Source organism: Dipodomys merriami, unplaced genomic scaffold (genome assembly GCF_024711535.1).
Source record: "Dipodomys merriami isolate MVZ:Mamm:240054 unplaced genomic scaffold, mDipMer1.0.p SCAF_8, whole genome shotgun sequence".
Taxonomy (NCBI): Eukaryota; Metazoa; Chordata; class Mammalia; order Rodentia; family Heteromyidae; genus Dipodomys; species Dipodomys merriami.
In genome coordinates, this window is record NW_027206401.1 from 21,667,748 (window position 1) to 21,688,930 (window position 21,183).

A 21,183-nucleotide genomic window follows, 5' to 3' on the forward strand; every position below is an offset into this window, starting at 1 on the left:
AGAATGAAAATAATTATATGTAAGTTAAATAGTAGGTGCTTTGACCAAAAGGAAGGGTAGAATTGAGGAATTGAGGATCTCTGGAACCTGAAGCCTTTCTGAGAACTCCAGCTGTGTCATTCACATAGGGAGATGAATGACCAAAAATGTCCTTCCTTGTCTTTTCTTCCTCTTCCTTTTGTAGCACTGAGGTTTGAACTCGGGGCCTTTTTTCTTGTACTCCACCATGTGAGCAACATTCTTGCTCTTCTATGCTTTAATTATTTTTCAGATAGGGTCTTATTTATTTTTTCCCCCAGGGCTGGTCTTGAGTCTTACCTCTACCTCTCAAGTAGCTAGGATTGCAGATCTATACTACCATGCCCGATTTGTATATTAAAATGAGAGTCTCATTATATATAACAGAGACAAGCTAATGTTAAGATAGATCAAATAGATCTTTAGGTTTATTATCTGCAGTAATAGGCTGAAAGAGGAAACTCTCACTCTTGGTCAGACTCACTCTTCCTCTCTCCCTTTTTCTCTCTATCTCCTCTACCTTTGCCCTCTATTTTCCTTGGATTTCTGCTGCCTTAGGGATGACAGACTTCAGCATCATGGGATTTAGAGAGGGTCAAAAGACAAGGACACACTGGGCCCAGTGATTCCTCTGTGCTGCTACAGTATTTCATGCTTCCCTTTCATAGTGTTCATAATCACCTTTGAAGCTATGTATTTTTCTCTCAAGGTTAAGCTACATAAGGACAGAGACCTTTGCTCTGTTCACTTTCATAGCATCTAATGTAGAATGTCCACTGGCTTTATCCTTTGCCAGTTCTCCCATTGTCTTCTCAACAAACATGTACACATGACTGGACTTACTAAAGGCTAGTCACTGTGCCCATGGACAAGAGTAATAGTCTGGTGGTTCTCAAAGTGTGGATCCTGGGCCAGTGTTATCAACCTTCCTTGAGAGCTGAGGAAACTATCATTTCTCAGCCCAGACCTACAGAATCAAAAACTCTGTGGGTGGGACTTAGAAGTCCACGTCCTCCATCACAGTCCTCCAGGGGTTGCTGAAGTGTGAGAATCCCCATAGTCACAATGTCCCCAGTTGCTGGATACAATTACTTATGTTCTTTCATCCACCAATGAGGAATCTACACCACCTCATTTATGGGGTTTGCCAAATTCTCCTAGTAGCTTGGTGGGTCTTACCACTTCTTGTGGTGCTGAGGATTGAACACACTGACTACATTTTGAACCACTGGGGTGCTTTCCAAAAACTCTAGGCAGCTAGTTCCTCCCTGCCCCTCCCAGAAGTTGTTGCAGTTGTTCCTGGGTGTGACCTGGATGTGTTAAAGCTCTTCAGGTGACTGGAATATGTAGCTAAGCTTGCTAACATTGGAGGTAATAGGGAAGAGTACAAAGTAGATGAGAAATCAAACTGAACTCACTGAAGGAAACGAACACATTAGCTTGAGTCACACCATATTGCTGTATTTGTAGGTCAAATCCATCACAGACTAGTAATTTCATAAGTTTAACCTGCTAGATGTTCTCAACCTCCAATTAGGAGCAGTCATGGTGTATAACCAAATAAAAGGCCCAGGAAATGAAGCAACCACAGACTCATTGGTCTGTTCAACTGAAGCAGAATTATCTTTACCATTCATGTTGCTAATGTGATTTTTAATTCTTCTTCTTCTTCTAGGAATGGGGTCACATAATTTTCCCAGAAAGAGCCAAATACCTTTAGAGCCAGATATTTAAAAGAGCCAAATGTTGTAGACTTTGCAGACCACATGATCTTTTTTATTTTTAGTATTTTGCAACTACTCAATTCTGCCATTGTAGTAGGTAAGAAACCAGCCACAGACAGCAAGGGCATGAAAGGGTAGGGCTCTGTTCCAGTGAAATGCATTTACCAAAAAGGGCAGTGGGCCAAATTTTGCTAGGGTCTATAATTTTCCCACCCCTATTTGAGGCAATGATTTCCCAGAAGCGTGTTAGAAAGTAGATGTAGGTTGTCTTAGATCTGTGTGTGATTAATAGCTGGTTAATTCACTTATGAAATGAGTTAGTTGTAGGATACACAGAGAGCTCACAGATGCTGAGTAGGTTTCACATGACACAATCAAGTACTAAGTTTGTTGGCCTCCAAGGAGAGATGGTGGGAGATTGAAAGAATGTAAATGTCCCATCATGGACAATGCATACGTCAACAAGTCTTTTAAAACCATAGTAGTTTCCTATTTGATTTTACTTTTTTATAGTAAGAACTAGACGTCCATGGCTGAGCTGGTCCAAACTCATTCATAGTAAAGTAAACACACTCAGAGAATGAAGTGGGCAACCATCATGGCACAGGAAAGAGAGAAGCGATCCAGATTTACCTACCTTTATTTACTTAGTCTACCTTTAGTCATGGATTTTCTGAATACTTATTGTGCCCCTACCTCTTGGGCTTTGGGTTCTAAAATGCATTAACTTGTAAATCACATCAAGCAGGTGACTTGGGGACATCTGGTCAAAGTGCATGGAACACTTATTGGGGTCATTCCTAATAGAATGGTAGAAGATCCTTTCTGAATTCTCTGCTGCAGAGCTCCAGGATTTCCCCTTGCTTTATAGCATCATTAATTGTTTGTGGATTTTATAACTATTCTCAAAGTAAGTGTTAAAATCATAGCCTGATATCACAACTGCTAAAACATGAGAAGGGACATTTAAGACTTAAAGAAATAGAAGTTACTTTAATAAAAGCAAACATATAAAATAGGCACCTTTTATTCTTAATCCTTTGGGGGTTATCCAAGAAAATATTACTTTGTAATTATGTATATTGCTTATATATAAAAATGTATATGTAATATAAATATACTTCATTATGTTTTTTTGGGTTTTTTTGGGAGGGGTCCAGTCGTGGGCCTGAACTCTGGGCCTGGGTGCTGTCCCTCAACTCTTCAGCCCAAGACTAGTGCTCTACCACTTGAGCCACAGTGCCACTTCCGGCTTTTTTTCTGCTTATGTGGTGCTGAGGAATCGAACCCAGGGCTGCATGAATGCAAGGCAAGTGCTCTACCACTGAGCTACCTTGCCAGTCCACTTCATTGTTTTTTTTAAATTCTGTTTTGTTTAGGACATGCTCAACCAATATTGGCTGAAGAAATGAATGATTTAGGTTCTATCCTGAATAAATGAATTAGTTTTGTCCATGGCTAGATATTTGGGACTACTGAAGAATAGGTTAATAAATTTAGTTTTCTTTTTCATAGAAAAGTGGTCCAATAGAAACAAATCCAGACTCCATCCTTAATATCTCTCCCTCAAACCCAGGTTGATTTATATATTTATTTCAGAGGATGTTTGCTGGTAGGAAACACAATTCTGCCTCAAGTCTTCCAATGTCTGTGGGCTACTGAAGCTTTCTTTGAATTTTGTTTGTCTTTGATCTGAGGACATTTGTATGCTTTGTAATTATATACCAGGTTAAATACTTCCTTCATTTAAGTAGAAATAAATCCCAAATCACTGAGGTATAGAGTGACTTGAACAAGGTTTTTTGGCAATTGGATTAGAGACTGGTTTAGAACCAAAGACTTCTGTACAACAATGTTTTTGTTTGGCTTCCATGTTAGAGTCTTTGAGATAGAACATATGCAACAGAATCGTGTAATAAAAGAGGTGCACACGTACTGTGAACAGAATTTTGTTTCTTCATATATTGTAAAAGAATCACACAAAACATGGATCTAGAGACCAACGTTAGCTTCAACCAATCCTGGTAACATAATGACTCTAGGTTTGAGAAAATTTAGAGCTTAATATTTCTTGCACAGAGAGGCTCAGGGACAGAGCCCAGAAACAGAGTTTAAGCCCCAGGAAAGGCAAAAAAAAATATAGCCAGGCAACTGTGGCTCACTCGTGTAATCCTAGCTACTCAGGAGGCTGAGATCTAAGGATAATGGTTTGAAGCATGTCTGGGCAGGAAAGTCCATGACACTCATGTCCAATAAACTATTCAGAAAAAGCTGAAATGGTAGAGTACTAGCCTTGATCACAGAGAGGCTCAGGGACAGAGCCCAAGTTCTGAGCTCAAGCCCCAGGACCAGAAACAATTTTTTTTCTCTCTAGGATTCTATAGACCAATGGATATTTTAATAAAAATTCATGGATTCTACTGAATTTGAAAGCTATTAAACATACTTAGAAAACACAGCATTGAGGAAGTGACATTTGTTCCTAAGGGCAGGATTTTGTCAGTTTTTTTTTTTTTTTTTAAAGTATGGTGCCCTCAGCCCACCTGTGTTGGAATCATCTGGAAACTTGTAAATGCCTAAGCTTACACCTGAATCTTGCATCAGAATCCCTGAGGGGTGCGGTCAAGGATCTCTACTTTAAACAAGTATTTCTGAGTCCAATAAAGTCTGAGAATCACTGGCTATAAAAATTCTAGATTAAAGAGTAAAATAAAATATAAAATTAAGCTGCAAACATTTTCAAGGACAGGTGTTAGATGATTTCTTAATGGACAAAATAACAAAATGCATCAACACATAATCAAGAATTATATCCCATTAAAAAAAAACTCAGAGGACTTTGAAAAATGGCAGGGAAATTTTCAGATAAATTATTTGTTGGAAATATTCTTCTAGGAGAAAAGTGTCTTATGCAATCAATTCCTCCCAAATAAATTACTTTATGAACTGTAAAAGTGAAAGCAACTTTTATAGACTTCAGATCAAAAGATATATATATGTATATATATATGTATATATTGCAGAGGATTTTCCTCAAATTAAAGCACATTCTGTCAGAATAAAGAAGCAGTAGAAAGTATACTCCAATGAACTGTATCTGATAGATTGAATTTATCTGTTCCCACTGACCTGAGGAGTAATTTTCTACTATCTATGAATCAAGGATTTGAATAGGATTCTTTATATTTATATAAATCAGATATAAATTAATTGTTTTATTTCCCTGCCTAAAACCACTCAATGACTCTAATATCTCTTAGAACAAAGTTCAAGTATAGTGTATATGGCTCTCCAGCTCCGTATCTTTTCCTTTTCTCCACATTTCCCTTTCACTTTCCCAGTTTCTGAGACCCCACCATATTCTTTTCCCTGCCAATAATCTTCTCTCCCGTTCCTTTCATTCCTAAGCACTTTCTTTCCAAGCAGCTAACAAATACTGTAATATTACTAGTAGCATTACTGACAGTAGTGTAAGAGAGCCATTTGTCAGGAAAGTTACTCCTTATTTCAGTCCTGCATGAACCTGAGGTTTATATTACCATTGCCTTATTTTAATTATAATGTGGCATCTACATTTACCTCTGTAATTGGCAATGTACATAACAACCAGATGATCATGTAACATACTAGATGATCATATCACTTAAGTGTGGAGAGTATTGGCAAGGCACACATTTGTATAGTGCTTTACGTATTGCAAGATCCACAGTAGGGATGAACTCATTTCCTAGACAAAGGGGAAAAAAGGCTCAAAGAGCTTAATAATTTGCCCAAGCTTAAACTGCTAGTAGATGGCAGAGTTGGCACCTGGAAAACGACTCTGAGAGGGCATGAATATGCTAAGAGCTAGGAATCACAAAATGCCAAGCAGTCATACTAATAATTAAATGTAACAAACCCTCAGCTTTATGAACACCAACTGTATCATGCATATGAAAATTCAAAGTGTGAATTGGAACATAAGGAGAAGAAAAGGAATGTATGTTCAAAGGATAGGGCAACATAATGGAAAGAACACTAAGTTGAGAGATGGAGTCAGTGGTGATTCATCTGTAAGAAAGGAGGACTTCAGTCCAGTGCTGGCTCATGCCTAGCTATTCAGGAGGCTGAGATCTAAGGATCACAGTTTAAAGCCAGCCCAAACAGTAAGTTCGCTGAGACTCTTTTCCCAAATAAGCTACCAAAAGGCTAGAAGCAGATCTGTGGCTTAAGGGATATGTGTGCTAGTCTTGAATACAAAGCTCAGGTACCACACCTATGTCCTGAGTTTAAGACCCAGGACTGACACATGGCTGTGCCCACAGTGGAGATACCCTAGAAGGCTGATCTGGCTTACATCCATCCAGATGCTCCTTTACATTCTGTTTTCTGGTAGATTCTCATGGTGAGGACACCTGGGTGGAGATGCAAAAAAATAAGGGATGTACTTACTCCCTGTGATGTGCTTTAGGTGGTCAGGACTTTGCCAGAGGTCACTGTACCTCTCCAGGGCTCAGATTTCCCTATCTCTTCCCTTTTAGACAGCAATATTCTTCAATAGCTACATGCATGAACCACCCTGTGACTTTCCCATGCCCTGTCCACATCCAGGGTATCTCAACTCAAAAGCTGCTGGAGGACTGGGAATGTGGCTTAGCAGTAGAGTGCTTGCCTAGCATGCATGAAGCCTTGGGTTCGATCCTTCAGTACCACATATACAGAAAAAGCCAGAAGTGGTGCTGTGACTCAAGTGGTAGAGTGTTAGCCTTGAGCAAAAGAAGCACAGTGACAGTGCCCAGGCCCTGAGTTCAAGCCCTAGGACTGGCCAAAAAAAAAAAAAAAAAGCTGCTGGACTCCAGATTGATACATTCTAGAAGATTCTTCCCAGTTCTCATTATGATTTATTATATCAATGTTTTATCTTGGTTTGCTTGTCCATCTTTCTCCATAGAAATGATTCATTTTTTTTCTCATGAAATTCAGATGGTATAGGCAAATTGTGTGTGTGTGTATATGTGTATGTGTATATGCAAATTGTGTGTATGTGTGGGCACTGTCCTTGAGTTCCTTTTGCTCAAGGCTAGCTCTACCACTTGAGCCACAGTGGCACTTCTGGTCTTTTCTGAGTAGTTTATTGGAGATAAGAGTCACACAGAGGCTGGGAGCCGGTGGCTCATGCCTGTAATCCTAGTTACTCAGGAGCCTGAGATGTGAGGATCATGATTGAAAGCCAGCTCAGGCAGGAAAGTCTGTGAGACTCTTATCTCCAATAAATCACTAGAAAACCGGAAGTGGCACTGTAGCTCAAGCAGTTGAGCACTTGCCTTGAGCTGAAGAGCTGAGGGACAGCGCCCAGGCCCGGAGTTCAAGCCCCACAACCGACCAAAAAAAAAAAAAAGAGTCACATGAACCATGAATCTCAGGTCTCCAGCTCCCTGAGTAGCTGTGATTACAGACCAGGCTGGTCTATGCAAATTTTTGAGAGAGAAGAGTGGCTTCAGTTTGTTCCATCTTCTTAAGAGTCCAACTGTCACCAACAATCACAAGCATAAGAGAAGTCACAAGTTAAGTAAAATAAGGGCACAGCTTTATTTTGCGACAAGGCAGTAAGTAGTAAATACACTGTCATATCAAAAGTTCAGAGCCAGTCATCTTCCACAAATGTTCTTAAGGCAGCAACTGGCTATTGACCTCTGTCATTGTCTCCACAGCTGAAAACACAGAATCCGTGAGGCAGTTCTATGACCATACATTTAGAAGCTGTAGGGGAAGCTGATGGAACTCAGAGCCCCTGAACAATGCAGCTGAACTCAAAACAACACATAGGACATTAACAACATAGATCTCCCAAGGAAAAAAAAAAAAGAAGTGCAATGCATGCTTTCATAAACCAACAATAACAAAAATTAAAAAAACAAGTAACAAAAATTCAAAATCTCCCAAACAAGTTTTCCAAATGTATTACAAAAGGAAAAAAGCATATATATATATATACATATGTGTATATATGTATATATATATAAATAGAAAAGTCTGAAGTCTGAATACTAGTGCATAGTCAATTACCTAACACCAAGTGTCTTTTCTTTCCAATCAAGCTCTACTGCCCCTTTGATACTAGCAGCATGTCTACAGGCTAAGAACCATAGCAGCAAAACACATTTTTTTTCATTTGGCATTTACAAAATTAAATTACTGAATAAAAATATATTTTTGTATAAAACTATTTCATACAGTAATAATTTTAAAGCAAGCTATAAAAAACCCTCATAAAATGGTTTAGTACAATAAATGTACCTCCAAATGTAATTAACCACAAATGAACATTTACCATCTCCATTAATTGTCTCATGGTATTTAGCCAACATTTATAGTAATGCTTTTACTGATTTTTTTTTAAAAAAAAACTTCTACAAGTATGGTTAGTGATTGAGAAAAGTGAAATACTGGAGTACCTTTCTGTTTAAAATTTAAAAAACTCATCACAGGCAAAAATACTGATCTATTGAATTCTCTAAAATACAGATATATCATTTTATGTTTAAAAAATCTGCATTAAGATATTAACAACTGGTTACAATTCATTACCTAATAATTTAGGTAAGATTGCTATTCCTTTATTTTTAAATCCCTTTAGTTGAGTGAAATGCAGTAAGATTCCATCCAACTAGACGCACTTGGTGCTGCTCTCAACTGTTGTACCACAACAAAAATAGGTTCTTCTCCCAATCATGAAGAGTTTCATGTCGAGGAATGCAAAGTCAACTTGAAGTGTTCTGAAAACCATAATGCTTTTTCTGGAAACATCTCACATGACCAGAGTCCGGGCTGAGAATGCATTCACATATTTGCGAGCCTGACCGGAAGCAGTCATCTGGTCCTCTGTCTTCCCACAAGATGCAGGTTCCCAGGAACCACTGCAAGGCTAAGGGAGGAAAGAAAAGTGATGTCAGGGTCAGACTAGGAAGCACAGACTGAGGTCCAACAGGGGTTTCCAATCCCAGGAGGCTTAACTGGGCCATTTGGGCCTTCAGATGGAAATTGGCCAACACCAGTAAGCCTTTGTGGGAAAGACTTCCAACTAACTCCCTGACAACCACTCACCATTCTTAGGTGACATAATAACCGGAAAGTGCTTATTGTTAAAGGGGAACACCCACCCCAAATGGTTTCAAAAGCTACCACATCTTTTGCATACCCACAATGCCTCTTGCCTCTTAGTGATTTTACCTAGATGGAGACAGGGAGGGACATAGTTCTCCAGAGACCTAAAGTGAGTTTCAGAAAGTACTCACTAGGCAAACCAGTGAATGTTTGAGCCAATAACTTACTTAGGTGAAGGATTGATCAGCCTGCTAAGCATGGTATCTATTTTCAAACAATTGGCTTAGAAATATGTGCTTGGCAGTATGTCTTTTTTGTTGTTTGTTTCTTTTTCTGGTGCTGAGATCAGAACCAGGGCCTCACATACAATAGGAACAAGGGCTCTACCACTGAGTGACAACCCCAGCTTCTTGTATAGTCTAATTTGTACAGACCCATGAAAAGATACAAGATAGAACTAATATCCTAGTAACTGTATCTAGATGCCAGGGTAAGACTGTATGTAGACCCTCACACATATTATTTCATTTAAATAGTACAAGCACCCACCCCATAAAGATAGTTTCATTCTCCATTTAGTCAGAATAAAATTGCAGAGGTGAAGATTGGAGGTAACTGGCTGAGGTCTCTCCCGCAGCTAAGTGGTAGAGTAGCTATGAACATTGATTGGTCATCTGCTGCACAGACAATTCCTGCTGTGCCTCCAATTGAAATATGGGATATTGGTGCCTCCCTTAATTTCCAAAGTATTTAATACGATTACAGAATAAATACAAAAGGGTTGCAAAAATGCAGAAAGCACAGGGAAATGAATATCAGAAAATAAATAATACAATGAAGGGGCAAGATGTATACCCAAAATCTCATGAGAGAAAGCCCCAAATCTATGTTAACCACCATCTTGATAGGGCTCTCCAGCAGCTAACATATAGAGGGAAACCAACAGGCCAACATGAGAACATGTACCCCTAATTCAAGATGAAACCACTTGTTCAGGACAAGTACTACTTCAGGTATTGACATCTAAGAGGAATGAAGAATAGACAAGGCCTTTGCTCTTCAATGTCTCATGTGCCCTTTAAGGGACAACATGCACACATGATTCACAACGGGAAAATAGCAATGTTTGGGGGTTCGTGGGGCCACATGCAAAGGAAGAGGGGAAGAGACGTGCATTGTGGGACATTGCTTCATGGAAAGAACAAGAATGGGTATCATTACGGTAGACAGGTGGAAAAGCAAGAGTCTCATCCAGGAGGAAGAAGAGCAGGAAAGAATCAGGAAGCAGCAATTTATATATTGCCAGTGGGGAGGACTGAGGAGGAGAGAAAAACCGACACAGTGATGCTATAGCAACATTTAACATGGCCCTCCTGAGCACTGTATGCTCTAAGAGTTTTCACGGGCCTCATCCCATTTAACTCTCACACAAGTCGCCCCCCAGCATAGGTATTGGTACACTGTGTGGCCTATGGAAAAGACAATTTAAAAGGAGGAGAGAATTGGGGCAATGCACTCACGGTCACCTGGGTAAGAAATGATGGCGCAAGAATCTAAACTCAGGTACGATACATGAGTCAACAATTCTAATGAGGGCAAAGTGTTGCCTTTAGTAGACTTTTTGTCAAGAACCACACAAGCAGCTTAATAGGAATTCAAGGGAAATTCACCAGGAAATTCTTGAGATTCAGAGAAGGATCATAGGCTTGTAGATGGAAGGAAGGGACTGGGAAAGAATGAGGGAACAGAAGACACTGTACCAAAGGAAATGCACTCATTACCTGACTTATGTGATTGTAATCCCTCTGTATGTCACCTCTATAATAACAATAAAGTAATTTTTTTAAAAAGGTCTGATAATTTTTAAGAGCATTATAGTTGCAAGGTGGTGAGGTCTACTTGCCCCATGGCTGGAACACAGTTCCAGTGACATAAGCTTTTAGTGCCACGTTTTGACTTTCCTAGGATGCAAACTGAGTTTCTTAGCTTGAGCTATCTCCCCACTCCTCACCAATGTAAGTGGTAAGGTCAAGTATGGTTTACTCTAAAAGTTCAGGAGCTTAATGTGTAGCTCAATATACCACATAGCAAATGGCTTAGCCTACTCTTTTCCTAGGAACATTGTAACAGAGAAATGACAAGACAAACAGGACAGCTAGATACTCTGGGTGACTACTGACAGTAGGTCCTATTTAATAGTTTAATATTTTCTTAAACAACGTCACCATGGTGAATATAGCATTCTTTGAAATAGTTCTGAATAACTACTGCCCTAGACTCAAACATGTGGACTCAATATACATCTGTCTGTGGCGTGTTTCTGTACATTCAAATGTAGTATTTTAGCTTTCTTCATTGCTTTGATATTGTTGCTTAAATTTTGGGCACAAAACTGAAACACTAAATTGGCGGTTAAAAAAATTAAGGTTTAGCTGTGTGCTGGTTGCTCACACCTGTAATCTTAACTACTCAGGAGGCTGAGATCTGAGGATTGAGGTTCAAAGCCAGCCTGGGCAGGAAATGGTGCTGTAGCTCAAGTGGTAGGGTGCTAGCCTTGAGTTGAAGAGCTGAGGGACAGTGCCCAAGCCCAGAGTTCAAGCCCCACAACCGACCAAAAAATATTAAGATTTAGTATGATCTTTTTTGTTTTTCATAGGAAGACCTCTCATATTTATGGAGCTAATACTGTGAAAATGATCATACTGCCATTTTCTGCAGGTTCTGCGATCTACAGATTCAATACAATTCCTATCCAAGTCCCAATGTCCTTCTTCACAGAAATAGAACAATCAATCCAAAAGTTCATATGAAGTGTAAAAGGCTCTACACAGCAAAAGAAATACTGAGCAAATAGAACTGGTACTACAATACCAGACTTCAAATTATACCACAGGGCCATCATAACAAAAACAGCATGGTACTAACACAAAAACAGACATGAGGTCTAGTTAAAATGATATTTGTCCAGTTATAAAACTGGTGAATCCTTTTTTAGAAAGTCACTTTGCCAATATTTATTTTTATCTTTTCAATTCCTGAGCTAGTCTTTGTAGTCATTGTAGAAAACTATGATGCATGCTAACTACTATTTGAGAGGGAAGAATTCAGTATGGTGTGTCATCTACCTCAAAATGCTACACAGTGCTGAGAAATGATTATTAGATGAATATAGGCCAAGGTATGGGTCCTAAAGAGCATATGTCAAATATGAATCTCCTAATATACAAAAACCTTGTATGCAGATTTAAAATATTCATAGAGAAAACATATATCTTGAAAAGAAGTGGAAGGGGAAAAGGGAATAAAAGTGAGACTGGAAATAGATGTAAGCAACAAGAAATAAGGGATTACTTCTATTTACTCCGATTAAGTATTTTTCAGCCAGGTGTCAGCTACTTGGAGGATCTTGCATTATAGCGAGTCCTAGCAAAGATAGAGAGAGCTATTTGGATTGTATTTGATAAACAAATACAAGCTTAAGGCCAAACAGCATGGTTCAAGTGATAGAGCACTTGTGTAGCATGCATAAGGTCCTTGGTTCAGTTCCTAGTACACACACTTATGTAAATAAGTATACACACACTACCTAGCTGGGATTCAACTAATAAGTTTCCTAAATATGTAAATTAAGTATCTTAATAAAATACTAGATTCATATGACGGCTAATGAGAGTCAAGTTCTAATCTCTTGAACACAGCATTTAGGTTGACATAGAATTTCCCAAGTCTGTTCAGAAGAATGTCAGACTAAGACTTGCCGCTTCAATATGATTGCGACTTTGATACATTACCTGATTCATCATTGATTCATATTTGACTCTTTCTTCAAGACCAGTTATTTATGAAGCAGGGACCATATATTTTTCATTATTATGTTGAGAAAACTTTTCAGGCAATCTGCATCTTTTAAGACACAGGAAAATTTACAAAGCTATCACTCAAAATGACTTACATGTTCAAATTCCTCAGCATATAAACCTGGAATGTCAGTAGCTAGGGTTAGGCCAGGCGGGACAGCTTGAAACATCTAATTCTCCCAGGAATAACAAACGCTGGGATGAAGCAGCTAATGTGTGCCAGAATGAAAAGGCCAGACAGTGTGCTCCAAAGCTCTCCCTTTCAATGGGAGAGAAAAAGCCAGCACACTGTACAAACAATGTAACAAACTGGTGAGAACAGACACATACCCATGGCCTGAACATAAACACAAAGCAGGATCAAATGCTCAGGTACTTGGGTCAAAAGAGAACTGCTCCCTTTTTTTCTCCTCTGTTCTTGGAACCAAGAGCCCTACGCCAACTTTTCAAACAGACAGAAGAGCTCTATTGAATGCCTTTGTATTAAAAAACTACTGTCATCCAAATTTTGCATATCCTCCTTGGTCCCTCTCCTTAAATTTTAGTTTCACGTACAGTGAGGAATTAATAAGCATTATGGATTTCTGTGCGTACATTCTTGTTAGATTACAATGCCTAGGTGCTGTTGCCGACATGTGATTCTGGCCTAATGCATGTCACTGCTGATAATTCTGTCCACACATCCTCCTGGTGCTATCCAGAGTCACTGCACTTATCCTATAATACACTTTTCATTGCTCCTGCTCACATGTGAACTATAAGCTGTCAAAGTTTTAACGGAGATAAAACATTCTGAATAAATACTCAGATTCTTCTGTAGAAAATAGAAGAAATGAGACAAGTCTATGTATTCAGGTAGTTTTCTGTCAGTATCAGACTATCCTCACATTTTCATTTTGAATCTAAATAGATATTGTTTTTTTTAAATCATACTGAACAACAAGTGCTTTTATTAAATTCAGATAGCAACTTGTATAGTATCTGCGGAGGAGCAAATCTGTGTTCTGCAATGCAAAGACTTAATAAGAAATGTGAATACATCTAAAAGATATGTTGTAAAACCAAAGGAAAACTGGTGAGATGGTGTAAGTTTTTATTTTGTTTTCTTTAAAAATAATAAAGCAGAAATGAATTGTGTTGAAAAGAACGAGAAACAAGAAACATCTCATTATCCCTTTTTAACTTGTCTGAAGAAAATAATTGCATTGGATGAAAATTCTAAAAGGCAAAATTTCTTCTCAGAGGGACATCTTTTGAAAGGATATCTCTTAGGTGGACTGGGCACCAGTGGCTCACAGCTGTAATCCTAGCTACTCAGGAGGCTAAGATCTGAGGATCGTGGCTCAAAGCCAGTCCAGGCAGGAAAGTCTGTGAGACTCTTAGTTGCCATTAAAAACTACCAAAAGAGAAAAAATACCCAAACCCAGAAGTGGAGCTGTATCTCAAGGAGTACAGACCTAGTCATGACAGAAAAGCTCAGGGACCATGTCCAGGCCCAGAGTTCAAGTCCCAGAATTGGCAAAACAAAACAAAACAAAACAAAATCTTATATATAAGTTGTATCATAAAGGTAAAAGATGAACTAGGGTAGAAATGTTATTGTTAGGTTAATGGACACCAAGCTTCTTTGCTGGTAAACACTGTTCTATGTTCTCCCAGATCAATTAAATGTCTCCAACGTCAGGATTGTTAATATTGTTTCAGATAAAAGAACCTTAAAAGTCAGGATAGAAAAGATAGAGATGGATTCTGGAGGTTCTCACATCTACTCGTTTCTTACTTCCCAAGCCTAAACGAACAATTGTCCATGTAGATGGACCAATCCCAAAAATACAGTTTGTTTCAAATGTCTGCACAGTCTTTGATCTTGCACATTTATACACTTCCCAATAGTTTGTATCACATAGCCTAACGGGCCACAGTTTGGAAGAATATCTCTTTGATTGCCAGCAGGTTGGATCCCAACCGTGAAGACTGAGACAAATGCTGAATTGTTCTAAAGCAATTTAGCTTTTGCTGATCTCTCCAAGAAAGATTCGAGCTCAGTGTGTATTCTATGTGTAAGCAAACAAAACAAATGAAAAACCCATGTCCTATAATCTCTGGGGCAGGATACCCTCAGCTGAACAGAGCTCTCTGCTTCATTTAGGCTTTCCTTGTTCAACCCCAAAGCTGCACAGAGAAACCTTACGTGATGTATAACATTGATTGAAAGCAGGTCAATAGAAGTATTACTGACAGCTACATGAATTTTTGCCAGGGTAAGTGGAAAAAAGTGAGTGTGCAGACATCCAGGAGACCAGGTCAGCAACAGCACACTGTATCAACAGATGTTCAGAAAGATCTCTATCCCATGGAGACTGTTTCCATGCACACACAAGCAGTAGAAAAATAGAGAAAACTAGGAAATCAGTTCTTTCATCTTCACAGTACCTATGTTTTCTGAATTGTTTGAATTACCTAGCTCTTTTGGTGACCCACTGACATTGTTCTGCAAAACTAGAACAGGGAATATAGTATGCTACAGGAAATAACACACCATAGTGTGTTATTGAGGGCTCTTTGTCCTGTCATTTTAAGGACAGAGAGTTGAATAGTCTTTGCCTAATAACAAATACCATTGGCACACATATGCCCAGTGCTGCCATCTTGAAAACCCAAGTATATCCATTTGACCATCTCAGCAACCTTATGTAATAGCCCACAGTTCGCAGTTAACAGACAAGAACCATTTCATTAATTTTGTCATTTACTGAATTAAAGTCATACAAGTAGTAGAAAATGGTAGAGTCTAGACCAGAACCTTGTTTCTGTTACCAAATGAGTTCATTACCTTGTCAGCTATACTTATACAAAAAGGTTTGCCTTATTGTTTTGGAAATATAAAGCTTCATAAACAAATGACTTTAGGAGCAATCTAAATTACAGAGTCAAAAGCTAAGAAGAGTATCAACTGCAAGTTTATACTTATATTAAAATTGTATTTCATGTTTTGTGAATATGTTTCAGTAATAATGACTTGAGAAATTTACTTAGACTCATTGTTTTTTTTTTTTTTTTAAGTAAAACCATGACAAGTCAAGTCAGGAAATTAAAATTTAAGGCTGTCATTCTGTGGTTAGGAAAAAAAGGGGAAAGTGAGTGGGTAAGAAGCATATAAACACATCTTTTACCCTTGAGTTTTAAATAGGAATAAGAGGAAATTATAACTTAAGAGAAAAATACAGAAGCTGAGATGGTTTATAACTTAAGTAATGTTTGGGATCTATTAGTCAAAATGTCTACCTGAAGAAATGTTAATTAGCATAATGTATTTATCTCAACACAGAAAGCAAATTTAAAGTATACTGAGGAAAACAGGTAATCCCCCCCCCCCCCCCCCCATGCTCTCAGGAGAGCGCTCTGTGTACGGACTGCTTTGCTGTCTCTCAGGGTAATTTCTGAATGGTAGAATCCAAGTAGCTGTGCATAATGAATCAATCTTTCCTGATCCAAGCAGCAACCTCTCTAGGCTGAGCATTCTCATTACTTCTTTGTAGTCATTTTAGGTACTCTTAAGCCCTATACTCAAATCATTTAGTAAATGCTAAGATGTTCAATAATACTGCCTGTGAGAAATCTGCCTAATTGGGTCAGATTGAGTTACCAATGGACATACATGAAATAGCATTGTTTTAAGCAAGTAAAATTATCAAACTGTGTAGGAACACAGACCCATATCCTTATTTTGCTTTCTACAGTTTCAGTTACCCAAGGTCAATCATGGTCTGAAAACATGAAATGGAAAATTCAGGAAATGAACCATTCAAAAGTTTTAAATATGATTCTAGGGTATGGTTAGTTATTATTAATTTATTACTATGCTTAATTTAGAAATTAAACTTTCTCCCATATATATATGTATATATATATATATATATGAAAGAGCATATGCATAAGGATCCGTACCATCCACAACTCATTGATACAAAAGAAAGCACAAGTTAACATAAAGCTATTATTTAATTTTGAATTTCAAAAATAAGCAATATTCCTACTAAATAAAAAATGTGCTAATACAGTTCTATACTGATTACTTTTTTAATTTAGTAGCATAACTAATACGTGGTATCCTAGCACTGGGTGGTTCATGCTAGAAATCCTAGCTACCCATGGGGTTGAGCATCCATGTTAGAGTCTAGACAGAGCAGAAAAGTCCATGAGACTTAACCTCCTAAAACCAGATGTGGACTTGTGGTTCAAATGACAGAGTACCAGCCTTGAATAAAAAAGCTAAATGACAGTGCCCAAGCCTTGAGTTTAAGCCCCAGTATATTCTCTCTGTGTCTGTCTCTGTCTCTCTCCCTCTCTCTCTCTCCCTCTCTCTCTCTCTCTCTCTCTCTCTCTCTCTCTCTCTCTCTCTCTCTCTCACACACACACACACACACACACACACACACACACACACACCTACATACACACATACACACAATATCTGTGGTATAAAATTAGTCAACCTATTTTCATAAATATTGAAATACTATCAACTTTTTTTTCTTTAATTCTGCTAGTATAATGGTTTGAACTCAGGGCCTTCCATTTTCACTCGCTTGTTTGTCAACTTTTATATACTAAATATTTTATCTCTGAGTGAGTGGTTTTACCTACACACTGTTTGGTTAATTTAAAAGTTATTAGGAAACTGTGCACTTGTGGCTCATCCCTGTAATCCTAGCTACTCAGGAGGCTAAAATCTGAGGATCATGGTTCAAAGCCAGCTGTCTCCATGAGACTCTTGTCTCCAATTAACTACCCAAAAACCTGAAGTGGAACTGTGGCTCAAAGTGGTAGAGCACTAGCTTTGAGCAAAAGAGCTCAAAGACAGTACCCAGGCCCTGAGTTCAAGCTCCACAACTGACAAACAAACAAAAAAGAGAAAAAAAAGAAAAATTATTAGGATTCAAGTCTAGAAAAATAATAAAGTAATGATTCCTTCCCTAAATTTATTTATGTTTCACCCTTTGAAATTCAGACTGTACTTCTTCTATACTATTATAAATATAGGTTGAATACTAGGCTAAAGTTACAAAGTATCTGTAGAACTTAATTGAGCTTAATATGCTATTAGCATTATTCAAATTCTATGCTCTGGCTTGAAGGATGGCTTGAAGGATGTCTGGCAGTCCCATCTTCTGGATAAAAAAAAATCTATGCTCTAGGAACTGCAGGCTGAAAAATAAAATAAAATGGTTTTCCTTTCTGGATCAAGGATCCGTTATAAGTAAAATTGTGAAATGGTTGTCTCTTGCATTTACATCTTGCTAATCTGTTTTCTGTGCCTCTCTAAGGCCTGAGTAGAGATTAGCCTTTCTCATCTCCTATGTCTTAGTGATGCTGAGATTCTTTTCCAGGTGGGTCCTACCTGAGCCTGACTGTCTCAGGGACTTCTGCTTATCCACAACTACAGATGTTCCCTCTCCCACACTAGCCCACGGCCATCTTTTACCAAAGCAATTGGAAAGCTACCGGGAAATGATCTCATTTAATTAATAAGCCAATGTGCGTACATCTCTTCCTGATTTGTACTTAGTAATTTTTAAAAATGATACTGAAGCTGGGTGCCAGTGGTTTATACCTGTAATCCTAGCTACTCAGGAGGCTGAACTGAGGATTCCTGTTCTAAGATGACTCAAGCAGACAAATCTTGAGACCTTTATCTTCAATGAATCAGCAAAACAAAACAAAATAGAAGAGGCTTGTCTTGCAGTGAAAAAGTCAAGTGAGATTGTGAAGCTGAGTTTAAGCCCTAGTGTTGGCACACACACACACACACACACACACACACACACACACACACACACACACACACACATCTAAAAATATAAATAATAGTATCACAAACACTAAAATGGGAATTTTTAAGATTCTCACAATTTGGCCTGAGAAAACATATCTCTATGGTGGGAAAGCTCTAGAAGGAGAATGAGTCAGCTCTCAAGTCCACCTGCTACAGAGCCCTTTAATTTATAGCGCCAAAAATGACTTCCTGCTACTGATCAGAATGTTTTTTTTTGAAACTTTCCTGTGAGTAGAACAGAGGGGGCTGCAGTCTGCTGGATGTTAGGATAGTTAATCTGGAGGTACAAAGCTACCTTGGTAATATACATTGGGCTCAGGAATTTGGGTTGGAATTTGTTGCATTTTATCAACACATTATATACTTCATAGTTATCTCTTTTGATATTAAACCCTGATTGAAAAATGGCCTACTAAAGATCAGCCATAACATTGACACCTACCTTCTTTATTCAGATACATTGCAAATATTTTCTGTCTATTAATTTCAAATTTTACTTAAGATTTAAACAGTTTCTGTGCTTTGATTGTTTAGTAATAGATCATAAAGAATACAAATCTGGCTGGGCCCTGGTGGCTCACGCCTGTAATCCTAGCTACTTAGGAGGCTGAGCTCTGGGGATCCTGGTTTGAAAATAGCTTTGGCAAAAAAAGTCTGTGGGACTCTTATCTCTAATAAACCAGCAAAAAGCTAGAAGTGGAGGTGTGTCTCAAGTGGTAGTGCCAGACTTGAGCAAAAAAGCCAACCAATAGCATGCGGCTCTGATTTCAAGCTTTAGTGCCTACACAAAAATAAAAATAAATAAATAAATATCTAGAAAAAAGTGAACTGGCTGGGAATGTGGCTCAGTGGTAGAGCACTTGCCTTACATGCATGAGGCCCTGAGTTCGATTCCTCAGTACCACATAAGCAGGAAAAAAAAGCCGGAAGTGGTGCTATGGCTCAAGTGGTAGAGTGCTAGCGTTGAACTGAAGAGCTGAGGGACAGCGCCCAGGCCCAGAGTTCAGGCCCCACGACTGGACCAAAAAAAAAAAAATAAAAGTGAACTATACAGACACATCTAACGAGGGATTAAAAGCAGAAGGAGAACGCTGAAGGCATAGCTCAAGTCATAGAACCACCTGCCTTGCGGGGACAAGGCCCTGGATTTAATTCCTAGTGCCACCAATACACAAAAGCAAGATGATGATGTAAGTGTTACATACTGTATTAGTCATTGTAAAAAAAGAATGTGTCACTTCATCATGCTTGCAGGACCTGCTCTTATAAAACTTTCCAGCATGTTTCACATAAGTAGCAACAAAAACTTGTAAGTTGTTTCTTAGATACAAAGAAATTGTTTAGCACTGGAGATGTGGCCCAGTGGCAGAGCACTTGCCTGACATGCACCTATACTCTGGGTTGGATCTCCAGGAGCACACACACAAAAGAATTTTAAGGGATTACTTCTTTATGTCTGAAATAATAAAGACCACATATAGTCATGTATAATAGGTAGCAGTTTTTCAGTGGATCAAGCTTAAGTCACCAAGGTTAAAACAGTCATTACCTGCAAAGGACTCAACAGGGACCTGTTTTTAGGTACTGTGAATGCTTTGAGAACATTGTCTTCATCTTCTGATACTGGCGTCATTAAAACAGAGCTTGTAAGAATATTCTAAAGGGAAAGGAATCATTTAAAATTTAAATTAAGCTTGGATAAAATGAGAGTCAACCTCATTCTAACATTGTAGAGAGCAGAAATATTTTAAAGCTACAAATTAACAACAGCACAGTGGTGAAAATATAGCATTTAGAATCAGAGTTCTAGTCAGAGTTCTAGTCTGGTACCAGCCCTGCATAATCTTAAACAAATGGCCAATCTGCTCAGTGTCCCTGTTATTATGGTGGAAGAAAAAATTGTTATCAACTCTTCAGGGTTATTGTGAGGATTGCATGAATTAATCCATCTAAAGCCCTTAGATTAGTTCTTACCACTTAGTGCACACTGAATAAAACATTAGCAATTATTACTTGCTCTGATGCTTGAAAGACATAAAGGGAACTATTTCCAACTTCCCAATCATTAAGTGGTGGTGACCGAAGTAATGCCATACAGCTGGTCCTTGGCACCCATGGATTTGCCAACCAAAAATATTCAGAAAGAAAACTTGGCATCTGCCTGAGGATGTAGAGACTACTTTTCTCGCCATAATTCCCTGACCAACACAGTGTAACAGCCCTTTACATTGTCTCAGGGGTTATAAGCTTGTATATAAGTTATAAGTGCATATGTTCTATGGAAATATCAAGATACTTCCTGTAAGGGACTTGAGCATCTTCAGAGTTTGGTACTTGAGGTGGGTCCTAAATGCCATGAATTCTTCTGTGATGGGGTGAGACAGCTGTACAAGGCCACACCTCTAGTCTATATCATGGTTGGCTCCATGCTAGACACTTTGTAAAACCAATCACAGACAATCTAACTACAAGGAAATACTGCCTTTAGAAAACAAGTAAATTTTTAAAAAATGGGAAACGGCATTATATTTTCAAGGAAATATCCACAGAAATGGCAAGAACTTTGAAAACATTTTTAAAAATTGAAAAAAAAATCACCAATGGAATAGAATCTATTTCTAATACCTAAGCAAAACTCTCAACTTTCTATCTCCATGAATAATCA

The 21,183-nt window shown here is 38.4% G+C and overlaps 1 protein-coding gene across 2 annotated transcripts in view; it reads right to left on the minus strand.

Annotated features, from left to right (window-relative positions):
* Positions 1 to 7,286: 7,286 nt before the first annotated feature.
* The window catches only part of Myb (MYB proto-oncogene, transcription factor), a 34,658-nt gene continuing 20,761 nt past the window's right edge, over positions 7,287 to 21,183 (minus strand). For both annotated transcript variants that reach the window (XM_070010163.1, XM_070010164.1), the window contains 2 exons: positions 20,068 to 20,175; positions 7,287 to 8,646 (listed from right to left, as the gene is read on the minus strand). In XM_070010163.1, the coding sequence (XP_069866264.1) occupies positions 8,530 to 8,646; positions 20,068 to 20,175 (225 nt within the window). In that variant the 3' untranslated portion in view covers positions 7,287 to 8,529. The remainder of the gene's footprint in view (positions 8,647 to 20,067; positions 20,176 to 21,183) is intronic.